The sequence below is a fragment of the Ptiloglossa arizonensis genome, chromosome 2 (assembly GCF_051014685.1).
Source record: "Ptiloglossa arizonensis isolate GNS036 chromosome 2, iyPtiAriz1_principal, whole genome shotgun sequence".
NCBI lineage: Eukaryota > Metazoa > Arthropoda > Insecta > Hymenoptera > Colletidae > Ptiloglossa > Ptiloglossa arizonensis.
The window spans coordinates 28,625,623-28,638,889 of NC_135049.1; the positions used below are offsets into that span (position 1 = coordinate 28,625,623).

Here is a 13,267-nt window from a genome sequence, read left to right on the forward strand (position 1 = left end):
TATTTTTCGGTGAAAATGAAACACGATTTTTTTCAGAACGTATATTTTAATAAATTAATATATTCTCCATTTCGGAGAACGAAATTACTTTCCCAACAACCCGATACATTCACGGTGAAAGAAAACAGGGAAGATCGGTATCGAAGTGTTTCATTGAATCGGTATCGTTGGAAAGAATCAATTTCTCGGTACGTGTACGTTTGACCTCGTTTGTACCTTAATCGTTCCTTATTCGTACCGTATATACGTACGTTATTTGTACGTCATTCGATGAAAAGAAACGGTGCAAGAAATAACACCGTTCGATTCGAGTGTGTAATTTGGACTAACGCAAATGAAATGTTTCTTTCAGTTCCTCCAGAACGCGAGGTTATCAACAAGGAGCGGTTGTCGGGATCGTATCGGCTCTCGGCCTATTACCTGGCGAAAATGGTCGGCGAGCTGCCGCTTACGATTACACTGCCCGCGGTCTACCATATCATTAGTTACCCGATGTTGGGCTTCCACAGTCCGGCAGTTTTCGTCACTCTGCTGGCGTTCCTATTACTCAACACCGTCGTCGCGCAGGTACGTTCCATTCACCTTCTTCGTGAAAAATAAAACGCTTCCGAAACAAAGACATTACACGACTGTTACTCACGGCTTCGTTTCCCAGAGTAAAGGAGGTACTTCGTTTTATTATCCCGTGTGCAAAAGGAAGTCGTAAAGATTCCGTGTAGAGGTTGTACAGTTTCGCGCAAATTCTGCGGTCTGAATCGCGAACTGTACTCGGTAGCCGACTTCAAGTTTCAAGAATCGATGACGTTTCACGAGTGCGACAGAACCTGGTACTGTTCGAACACCGTTTACGGAAATTCGTTTGGATGTTCGGTGATGGGTAGAAAATTGGACTTTTTAACATTTGTTGCCCTTAATGTTCGCCTTAAATCCGTTACGACTTTCTGGTTTGGTATAATTCGAACCAGTCGAGATATTCGGCACAAAGTAATTTCCAACTAACCCCGAAAAATCGTTTAGGGTTAATGGAACAAAGTTGGAACGAAGTGCCAAGAACCGTTGGATTCACGGTACATGTTGCTGACGCGGCACCGATGCTCGATATCGCCGCGCGCGCCAGCAACGTGTGTCGCGTTGCTGTGACGCAATCGCCGCGAATTTTTTTCCCCACCGCGAGACATAAACAGCAAGAATTTCGCGGTTTCCTTTTTTTTTCATCCTCCCTCCCTTCCTGCCTCCCTTCCTCCCTCCTGTCAGCCCTCGACACTGTCCACCTACGGTCAATACTAAGTCATTGTAGCATGAAAGGCGGTCGCGATTTACTTTCAAAACCACCTACCTATTGACGGAAATGAGTAACTCTCGTGTTTCACAATGCACGCCAGCGTGTACAGTCGCGTTTAGAACCGAGCTCGTTGACAAATTCGACGAAAATTTTCAACTTCGTGACCTACAAATGCTACGAACACTTGAGTAGCACCGTTCGAATGTTAAGTAGCGCGTTCGCGCTATTCGAATTACTACAATTATTCGAATAGTCCGGTCGATGTGCTCACCAAATGTTCGAATAGTCGAGCATTCGAATAGACAGATACTCGGATACTCGAGTATTCGAATAAAAGACTACTCGAGCATTCAAATGGTCCAGCACTCGAATAGAAAACTACTCGAGTATTCTAATAGTCCAGTTCTCGAGTATTCGAGTATTTGAATAGTCGAACACTCGAATACTCGAATATTTGAATTGAAAACTACTCGAGTATTCGAATAGCCGAGCACTCGAATAGTCGAGTATTCGAATAGAAAACTACTCGAGTATTCAAATAGCCGAGCACTCGAATACTCGAGTATTTGAATAGAAAACTACTCGAGTATTCAAATAGCCGAGCACTCGAATACTCGAGTATTCGAATAGAAAACTACTCGAGTATCTGAATAGCCGAGCACTCGAGTACTCGAGTATTCGAATAGAAAACTACTCGAGTATCTGAATAGCCGAGAACTCGAATACTCGAATATATCAATAGAAAACTACTCGAGTATTCTAATAATCGAGCATTCGAGTGCTCAGCTATTAGAATACTCGAGTATTCGAATAGTCCTCTACTCGAGTGGTATTCGAACGATACTCGCTGAATATTTGAGCGACTCAAAGATTCGAATACTCGAATACAGAAAAATTCTACGCGTCCACGCAATCCACAGTGCACTTGTCGACCGTATCGCTAGAGATCGACGTACCGTGCGTTTTCAGAGTTTAACTCTTTGAAATGTTTTTCCACCGAGTGTTAAGAATCTCGCACCGTTTGATTTCAGAGCGTGGGATTCTTCGTCGGCGCCTGCTGTTTGGACCTTCAGGTCAGCATAACCGCGTCCGCGCTTTACACGCTCGCGACGCAGCTGCTCGGCGGCTATTTGGCGACGGCGGTTCCACCTTGGCTCGCGTGGGCCAGATACGCGAGCATGGTGCACTACGCCTATCAGAACATGCAAATCCTGGAATTCGGCGTCGGCGAGCCGATCACGTAAGTAGATAAACTCTCTCGACATCGATCCGCTCGCGCGTGTCCTTCACACTTCTTCGAGAACAATTGCAATCGTAACGAAAGAAATCTCCCAGAGATTCTCCGTTTAGTATCATCTCTCCCCAACGTTGATACTTCAATTTCACCTCGAATAATTCTTTACCTCGATATAGCGCCAAAGAGTTCCCTCGATTAATTATTACAACCTCGACGTAGTCGCTCGTATAATTCACCGAACGTTTCCACCGCTGTCGAATCGTCATAACCCACCCCGCCCAGACTGAACCTATACCAGTCGAGCAACACGTACGGGTTTCACCCTACCGATTGAAGCACGATCCTTCGAATCGATCGGGCTAATTGAATAAAAACCGCGACGGAAATTCGCGAACGCCCTCCAAGTGGCGCTAATTGTAGCGGAGGAACGCCGCGTTTAAATAGTGGATGAACTTCAACCGGGACAGCCCTCGTGCATTATTCAATCCCCCCCGCGTTCCTAGCCGCTTCAACCCGTCCGACTCGAGATCGTGAAATTCCCGAGTCTCGCGCGAGATCCCGACCAATGATCCGCGACGACGCGTTAATCGGGTTAGCCGAGGCTGATCCGTTTAACCACTCGAATCCAGAGGCGAAAAAGAAAGAGACGGTTCAACGTCGGGGAGAAGGATGAGGTAGGGGGAACGATACGAAGGTAAAATCACCGAAAATAAATACCTCGAGTATACGACAGAAATGAGATTCTCAATAACGACCGAACGTATGTACCAGATTCATATTATCAACACCATTCGCTCTACGAGACTACTGGCTAGACTGGGTTATCGATCGATACCGAATAATTCCAAGAACTCCACGATTCGATGTCGTTTTAAACTACGATGGGGATTATCTTTTACTAAACTTTCTGTACCTCCGTCATATTAAGATCTGGGCCTTTTTTTTTTTTTTTTATTAACGTGGGGGAAATCTTCGAAAGACCCCCCCGCCGCCTGGGGAGGGGCGGGGGGAGTGTGGGATTCCCCGCGCCCGGAAGGAAACCCATCGGGCGCGGGACCTACCCACTAAAACCCACCACGGTGGCCATCCTCGCACTATGCAGGGGGAGCACCTGGGACCGAAGACATCATAACATCAGGTGCTCCCCCGAAGATCTGGGCCTAGCAAGACGCAACAGAGACCTAAGACTATGAGACTCGACATTGTCTTTCGTTTACTAGGTCTATCAAATTTTAACAATAGAGACCTAAGGCTGTAAGATTGAACATTGCCCTTCATCTGTCAGGTTTACTAACCCCAGCAATAGATACCTAAGACTGTAAGATTGAACATTGTCCTTTATTTGTCAGGGTTACTAACCCCAGTAATAGAGACCTAAGACTACAAGATTGAACACTGTCCTTCGTCCACCAGCTTTACTAAGCCCTCGCGTAACATACTCGAGATTTTGGACTCTGTAATATCCTTCATTTGTCAGGTCAGCTAAGCCCTGGCAAGTAAACGAGATCTAAAATTATAAAACTCAACCGTACCTTTCTTCCGTCGTGTGCATTCAGATCTGAGCCTAGCAAAACGCAACAGAGATGTAAGACTATAAGACTCAACACTGTCTTTCGTTTACTAGGAGACAAACCCTAACAATAGAGACCTAAGAGTATAAGACTCAACACTGTCTTTCATTTACTAGGTCTATCAAACTTTAACAATAGAGACCTAAGACTATAAGATTGAACATTGCCCTTCATCCGTTAGGTTTACCAACCCCAGCAATAGAGACCTAAGACTATAAGACTCAACCTTGTCTTTCGTTTGCTAGGTCTATCAAACCCTAACAATAGAGACCTAAAAGTATAAGCTTGAACATTGCCCTTCATCCATCAGATTTACCAACTCCAGAAATAAAGATCTAAGCCTACAAGATTGAACATTGTCAATCATCCGCCAAGTTTACCAACCCCAGTAATAGAGACCTAAGCCTACAAGATCGAACACTGTCCTTCGTCCAGCAACTTAATCCCTCGCGAAAGATGCTCGAGATCTTGGACTCTGTAATATCCTCCATCCGTCAGCCAAGCCCTAGCAAGTAACCGAGACCTAGAATTATAAATCTCAACCGTACCCTTTCTTCCACCCGCGCAAACGATATCGTTCATCACTCCATTGGACAATTATTTAACCTCCTATTTTCCAACGACAGATGCTCGCAGCCAAGCAAGTTCCCGGAGTGCAGGAACGCCACCACGATACCGGTATCCGCGATCCTGGAGAGTCAAGGTGGCGCCAGGGGTTCCGGTCTTCCGCTATGGGCGAACACGGCCGTTCTCCTCGCGTTCCTGGTGGTATTCCGCACCCTTGGCTACCTGGTGCTGCGCTACTATCGCGTGCCAAAGTGAGCCGCCGCCGTGAGCCAGGACCTGTTGCCACATCATCTGCGATCGGACGCCGATCGACGGATCGACGGACGTCGGACGGGCCCCGCCCGCCGCCGCGCTGACGGGAACGCCGTCGAGCATTGACCCTTCGTTTCGTGGTGCCGCGAAACGGAACGTAGCTCGCAGAACTGAGAACGAGAACTGAGCGCGAAAATTTATTTTTCCAGGAGAATAGGGTTCAGCTTGGGACTACCCGCGAGGATCGAAGAATGGCGCTGGAAAGATCGGATCCATAGACCGTGGAGAAATACTAGCTAAGAAATCGTCGATCGATACTATCCGCTAACAACGGATGACAAAACGAGAGATTTTCGGGGTCGAACCGTGCGATCGGAGCCGATCGTGAACGATCCATCGTGATGGCGATACCCGGAACGAAGAATGGTCGTTCTCGATGCGTACGAGTTCGAACGATCGTTCGCAAGAATCGATGGGTCTCCGATCGCGCTGGGCGATCGATGGAAGAATCAGACGATCTTTGTTTCCAGAGCCATACGTTCGATCGTCCGGCAGCACTATTTTAATTAACGAACGATTAGCGAATATTTTTATTAATTGTACATGCATCTCGCAGAATAGTATACCTCAACTAGAACAGGGAACCAGTAATCTCACGAAACGAAGGGTTAAAGCCGGGAGGAGGGTGATCGAGCGACGTGAAAATAGAAAACCCCGGCTCGCGAGGTAATATACCTACCTTCTCGTCGCGACGAGCCGAGCGGAGAGGACGCGCGAGTACACGAGCGACAGGAGGACGCTCGCTTCCCGATGCCACGGCGACCGAAATATGCGCGCGAACGCGTCGCTGAGAGACTTTGGCGAAAGACTATGCGTAGGGATCGTACACGTAGAGACTTTATATCATGCTAACGGGGTACGAGGAATGAAGCAAATGGAACGAGCGAACGGGAACGAGAGAAAGAGCCGTGAGACAGCGTGCGCGTGAACAGATGAGAGAAAGAGACCGCGAGGCTGAGTAAATGAGAGAGCAACGCGCGACTGTTGAACACTCCTTTGTTTAAATTTCTTGCGGCAAGAAGGGTATAAATAGTAGAAACGAAAACACGAAGAAAAGGGGAGAGATTGACTGGGAGTGAGTGTGTTTGTATACGCGTGTATGCGCGCGTGCGTGTTAGAGAGAGAGAGGGAAAGCGAGAACGAACGGGAGAAAATGTAAGGGAGAGGGTGAGTAGCGCGCGGGAGAGTTTTTTGGGAAAATCGATGCGGCGTCGGGGCGCCGCGAAACCGACTGAAAACAAAGAAAAAGAAGTAATACAACCACGTTTGTACATACATACACATACACGCGCGTACCGATACGACGAATCATTTCTTAAGCCCGTGAAACCGGGTGATTGAGAAACGAGGAGACACGTATGCGCGCGTAACGCGTACACACGGTCAAACATACATACATACATGCATACATACACAAACGTACACGTACACACGTCGACGGAATCAACTAGACTTAGAGGACACGTTAAGGGTTGGAAACGAGCCTTTACCGTTTAAGCGACTATCCACGCGTTTCTTTTTACTTTTTATTACCGCAGAGCAATTGCTACGATTTTACAAAATATTCGCCCTAGCTGGTAAGGTGAACTGCTACTATTCATTGCTACCGTTACACTTAGTACTTTTTATTAGCGACGCTGTAAACTGAGGGACGAGGCGAGACGAACGTTTTCTTTCTTTCTTTCTTTCTTTTTTTTTCCTTTTTTTTTTCGTTTCTTTTCTCCTTTCTTAATAGGCTGCCAATTCTTTACGAGCGCGAGAAGAGAGAGAGAGAGAGAGAGAGAGAGAGAGAGAAAGAGAGGGCACAGGATAATCGATCGACCGTAGTGTAATTCGCGAGCGAGGAAACGAGAACGGAGCGAGATCCGTTGCGAACGAGCGAGATATCGAGCGTTATCGTAGTGAGAGAGGTACCGGATGGGTGAATTAATTGCGAGAAATGGCGGGGGAAGTTATAGTTAAATCGTTTTTACGCGTCGCACGCGCGACCAGATGCATTATCGGAGGCTCGAGGCACGGTAGTTGCGCGTCGGCTTCGTTTTATTTTTTTTTATTTTTTTTTTTTTTCGTGAATCTGCGTCGAATTTTTAGAACTTGTTGGTCTCGGACGTATCTATGTGATGTTTTCTAGGAGCTCGATACGTTACGAATGGGGGATCCAAACGAAACCATTAACGAGTGGTGTAATAATTCGTTGGCTACCTTGTGTACATAGAAATTATATACATATATATACATATATATATAATTATAAATTATATATATATACAAATACTATATATATATAACTATAATAATTATTACTATCATTATTATTTTTATTATTATTATTATTATTATTATTATTATTATTAATATTATTATTATTTCTTTTTTATTATTATCACTATCGCATGTACATGTGAATCTACGGACTGAACGAGGAAGCACGCGACGTTTTTCTTTTCTCTTTTTCATTCTTGTACATGCATCGACAGGGAAACGATAAGATACACATAAACACATACACATACACACACGTATATACACGCGGAACCGTGTGATCGACATTTCCAAACGATTCATCACCGACACCTCGTTGCATCGAGGTAAATAACCTTTCCTCTCCTGAATCACATCTACACACACAAAGAGACACACACACGCACGCACACACGCGTGTACACTGTCGCTCGTAAGTGTTCGTTCACGGAGTGCGTGTACACGTAATACGAGCAAGAACCTGTGAGAAATTGTACGAAAAAAGTTTGCCACGATTACCTTCAAAATTCCACCAACACCTAAAGGTTCGATAACTCCGAAACCCAAGAAAGTATAGTTCGACAACTTGGAAAAGGTCCTCGTGGGGCGTGGTCCGAGCCTGTTGGTTCACCAGCGGGGACGAAGCATCTAAATTGGAAAAAGATCGCGAAAACACACCGTCGAGCCCCCGATGGGCGTGTTCACGGGCGCCTGGTGGGGGTAGGGGCGGAGCCTTCCCCCACCTCGGGATCTTTCCAACCTATCGAACCTTGACATACAACTGTACAAGATTCGAAACGAATGTCTCGCTTACGGTGGTTGTCTCGTTCACTTACACTACTTTGTATCTCTCTTATACAAACTATCTTAGTAACAACGATTCCGAACGAGTAAACAATCGTTCGTGAATCGCAGAAACTAGAAACTTTTCCTTGTAAAAAAAAAGCTTTCAGCTTCCAAGCGGCAGTGTACGCGCGCAACACACCCAAGCAGTCACACCAGGAAAGCCAGTGTTCGTTATAGTAGGAAGTAAATAGAAGTTAGACCGTTGCGGTCGCCAGGCGGGCCGTACTCGCCTGAAGGCGATCGCTCGCGAATGGAACGCTGCGTGTTTTTAGTCGGCCGACGGGCAACGTTACGATACATTGTGCGACGAACCGGACGACTCAGGAGGATCCGCGTGGACCGGTCCACGATCTCTGGGATCAGTCGCTTCGACGTTTAGTGAAAATTCGGGAAAACCGTCGCGCGTCTGGCAGCCATGACACTTTCGTTTCGAGCGACTCGAGATCCCTCGAAGACGAATCGTTCGTTGCGCCGTATCCTCGAAACAGGAAAAAAAAATAGCGACACAGATCGTACAAACGTATCGAAACTAAAAGACGAGTGACGAGGGATCGAACGAATTCTTTTGGCTCTCAAAATGGACGCGCGATGGGATTCGTCCGGTACACGCACAACGCAATATCCACCAAGTGTTCAACCGTGTTCGGTGAAGAGAACGTAGGCAAGGTTTTTGGGAGGGGGAGGGGGGTTGTTTAGAGAACGAATTGAATTACGATACAGGCTAGAGTAAGCGATTAGGGGTAAAAAGAGGACGACGAGCGCGATACGAAGGAATCGTTTCGATGCTCGGTTCGGTGCCCTCGTTGCAATTGTTCGATGTGTTGTTAACGTTGTATCGAGAGGCGGGTTAGTGGAAATTAATAAAGACGGAGGGGAGAATTTCGAGATTTTAACGTATAAATATTATTGTTCTTCAAAAGGAGGAAACGGGGAGTAGAAATTTCGAGATTTACCGGAGATCGAATCGCGTGTTGTGAAAATGGAGGATCGATCGGTCGTCGCGTGACAAAATGGCGAGCTCGAACCACGATCCGGTAACTCTTACGCGCGACATCGTCTCGAAGCGTCGAAGTCTCCGATTTGGTGATCCTCGAGTAAATTTCGGTAAACGTTGCACGTGTTTCGGTTGGTGGAAAACGCTTGGAAAAATACGCCGAGAGTGATCGCGTCGCGTTCACTCGTGTAAATTTGATCGCGAAACAAAAGACGAGAACGTTGAATCGTCTTCGTAATCTCGCTCGTTGGAAATTATCCTCTTTCTATCCGGAGAACGAGTTGCTTCCCATAGTAGGATTTAATAAGGGGGATGGGAGGGGGAGAGAGAATCGAGGTCCACGTGGAGGGGGACGAGTGCACGCACTCGCGCGTATCGGGACAAACAACACGGGGGAAAAGATGTTTAAACAAAGATTTGGCTGTGTCAATGTCTGTAACTGATTAATTCGTTTGTATCGCTTTCTTTTTTCTACTTAAACGTTTCGATTGTGTGCGTGCGTGAATGTTTACGCGATAGAGAGATAGAGAAAGAGAGAATGGAAGGAAGATAGATGGAGAACGAGATTCGGCGCGAAAATCGAAGAGTGCGTGAGTGTGAGTGTACGAAAGAGAGAGAGAGAGAGTGAGAGAGAATGCAAGAGGATGCAAAAAGGAGTAGCGCACACCAATTAGAAAGAAGAGGGAGAGGATTCCGCGTTTGAAAGTCGTTAACCGTCGCCATTTGCACCAAGCGTCCCATTTTTCCCATTGTCACGAGTTTTCTTCTTTCGCGGTGAAACGGATGTAGGCTGAGGCTAGAAACATCCGAACGGTGGAACCCGATGATATCTTTCTCGATGACATCCTCTGACTACGACCAGAGTCTATCGAACATCGCCCGATTCGCGATGAAACAAACAGAGCGATGTCGATCTCTTTAGTAATTCGGAGACAGTCGGTGATATCTCAGTGTGTACTCTGAAACAACGTGCACTCTAATTGGTAGGATATCCTCCGGATAACCCGAGAGATGTTGGACAGTCGATGACTGGATACATTCGCGGTGAAAGAAAAACGGTGACGTCTCTAGCTATCTCGAGATAGGTGTAGATATTCAAACCGGTACTCCGACACAATTATCGGCCACCCCGATCGGTGATGTCCTCCGGATAACCAGAAATATTGGAGAGTGGACAACTGGATAGTTTCGCGGTGAAACGAAAATGGTGACGTCTCCAGTTCGCTCGAGATGTGCGAGATATTCGAACGTACTCCGATACAATGATCGTGCATCCCGATCGGTGATATCCTCCGGATAACCGCGGGTATCGAACAACGGCTTTCGCGAGGAAACAGAAACGATATCTCTGGCTTTCTCGGGACGGTTGGACGCGTTTGGACGCACTTCGATGTAATTATCTAATTGGTGATATCCTCCGGATAACCACGAGTGTCGAGCGTCGCCACGTTTCGCAAAGAAAGGAAAATGATATCGTCTTCGAGGTTCAGGGAGACGATCGGTGGTATTGGTACGCCGAAATAATTACCGTGCGAATCGATCGACGATATCCTCTCGATGATCAGGAGAGATACCGTGCCCGATGACTGGTTTCACGGTGAAACTACAGATCCAACAGCCTATAACCGAACGAAGGAAACTCGCGCGTCCCGCTTCGGAGAGATCTGAGCCGAGAAACACTTTTCCCGACGTTGAAACGGTTTTATCCACGTTTTTTCTACCATTTGTACAACACTGAAAACGGAGCGGAGATTTTCTCCTCGAGCTCGAGACTCTCCGGGAGAATCTCTTCCAAGAAGAACGTTTTTCCTCTCATCTCTGTCCTTCGATCGATGGACCGTACGACTACGCGAACGACCATCGCTTTCTCCGCTCGTCACCGATACAGAACCAGACTCTTTCGCGCGACGAGCACAGCAATTCTATTACCACACGATCCTCGGCTCGAAGCTGACCGGATCGAGAGACACCGTTTCTATATTTTTTCTTTTATCCCGCTTCTGATTTTTCTTTCGACTTCGATGCTTCTCCCCCAGTTCACCGGTGGGGGAGAGGCGAACGAGAAACGACGTACGAGAGAGAGAGAGAGAGAGAAAGAAAGAGACACGTCAGTCGACCCGGATCGATCTCGAATCGCGTAGGTGTCTTTTCAAAATTTTGATACTCGTATTGTATACACTGTACACAGCGTTCCGACATTTGTATACCGTTTTACAAATCACCACTTCACGCCCCCACACCCCCTCACTCCCCTTCCTCGCGAGGGGAGGATTCCGTACTCGATGTGAATCGAGCGCCGAATTTTCAACGCGATCGTAACCGCGCTATCAAGCTGGATAATCTCTCGACGAGGAAGTTCACGGTTACGTGGCTTACGAAATGGAGAAAAAAGAAAAACGAAAAAAAAAAAAACAAAAAAAAAATAACGAAATCAAGAAAAAAAAAAAACCAAGGTGCAAGGGGCACGAGATTTCCTCGAGTATTAAATTTGTAAATAAATAGCTGAAACTGAAACGTAGAAAATGTGTCTGAGAAAAATTCAAGAACTTGTGCTGCACTCACATTCCCGACTTGTCCGCTTACGATCCACGAGGTGAAACAGGGGACAGACGATTCTTGATGGACGACCACCATTTGCATACGGAATACGGAACGTGATACGGTGCATCTGCGCGCGCTTTTTTTTTTTTTTTTCTTGCATCGAAACACGACAACAGTGATGTATTTTGTACACGTTCTACGAAAGCTCCACGAACTGCGGCCTCTGTGAACAACATCGTCCGGTTACGATGACAGCGGAGAGCTCGTTATCGATAGTGCTTCGTGTGTATATCAAGACGGTCGAACTCTCTCCTGACGATATTGTTCACGTTTTTCTAGCCCCGGTTTACTTATTCGCGAGTCGATAGACCAACGTAGAGCCAACTGACGCGAGATACAGGTCTGGCTGATCGAAAGAGGACACGGAACGTTCTGGACTCAACGAACTAGCTTCTCTGGTGGTTTTCAAGGGAGAGACCAAGGAACGATCACGACCAATGAGAACTACTGCTCTGAGGAAACATTGATTTTCCAAAATTTGGAGGCCATGTTCTCTCGTTCGAACTTCCAAAGTAATGTCAGCTGATCGAGCTATGTATTCTTCGATCGTCTCGTTATCAATATCACCCAATTGTTCCATAGTCTCTCTCTCGAAACTTATAAAAGGAGAAGCTGGTTCAGTGGACCGAGTATCATCGAGCCATCGAAGACCAAAGACCAAATTTCGAGCTTCGAATTCCCAAAAGCAGCCACAGTCGATCAACGAAGAACCAAATTTTCACAACTTCCACCGATATCGTTATTCACATCTATTATCTACCAAAGCTATCACGTGACATTCCATCGTAACCCCCAATTGTCCTTAAATTTCTCCTATGAGACCCACCAAAGGAGAAGCTAGTTCAGTGGACCAAGAATCATCGATCTATCAAAGACCCAAGGACCAAGTCTCGATCTCAGAATTCCCATAACTCGGATCCACGGACCAAAGTTCACGATACCGGTTCAAAATTCCTGACTGACATCGACCAGAAGCTACTTCGATGAATCCAAGATCAGAGATCCTCTTTTCATCGGTCAAAGCTGGACCTGTGTCTCTCGAGCTCGTTGACTCTCGTTGGTCGATCGATTGCGCTCGCGAAGTAAGTCGGAGCTAGAAAAACGTGGAAAGTATCATCCGGAGAGAGTTCAACTGTGTTAATTTCGCGTCAAGCTTCGACGATAACGAGCTCCCTGTTGTTGAACGCTGTTTAGCTAAGTACGCGAGAGAAAACGTCGCGAGAACTCGCGAAACGCGGGCCATCGTAGATGATCGCTCGATGGCGTCGTTCGATCGAGTCAACGTGTGCAGACAACGTCAGTGTCGTCGTATTTTATTGCAAAAAGCGCAGGCAGACTTCGAAAGTGGTCTCGCGTGGCGGTAGTTCCCGATGGATCGGTTCAAGTGATTTTGGAATTTACGAGGAGTCAACTTGGTCTTTGATTCTTAGCTGTAACGATAAAACGTAATGTCACGTGATTGTTTCGCCGAATGACAGGTGCGTACAGCGAATCTCGATCGGTCGAAGTCACTCTGGTGATTGGTTAAGGAAAAAAAGTCGAGCTCTTTGGTCTTTGGAAGGTCAGTGGTCCTCGGTTCACTGAACTGACGTCTCCTTCGGCGCGTTTCGCGAAGG

General features: G+C 46.7%; 1 protein-coding gene across 3 annotated transcripts in view; it reads left to right on the plus strand.

Annotated features, from left to right (window-relative positions):
- The window catches only part of E23 (ABC transporter G family member E23), a 262,382-nt gene extending 255,256 nt beyond the window's left edge, over nt 1-7,126 (plus strand). For all 3 annotated transcript variants that reach the window (XM_076304081.1, XM_076304083.1, XM_076304082.1), the window contains exons 11-13: nt 353-567; nt 2,314-2,522; nt 4,717-7,126. In XM_076304081.1, coding sequence (XP_076160196.1) covers nt 353-567; nt 2,314-2,522; nt 4,717-4,912 — 620 coding nt within the window. In that variant the 3' untranslated portion in view covers nt 4,913-7,126. The remainder of the gene's footprint in view (nt 1-352; nt 568-2,313; nt 2,523-4,716) is intronic.
- Nucleotides 7,127-13,267: the final 6,141 nt, after the last annotated feature.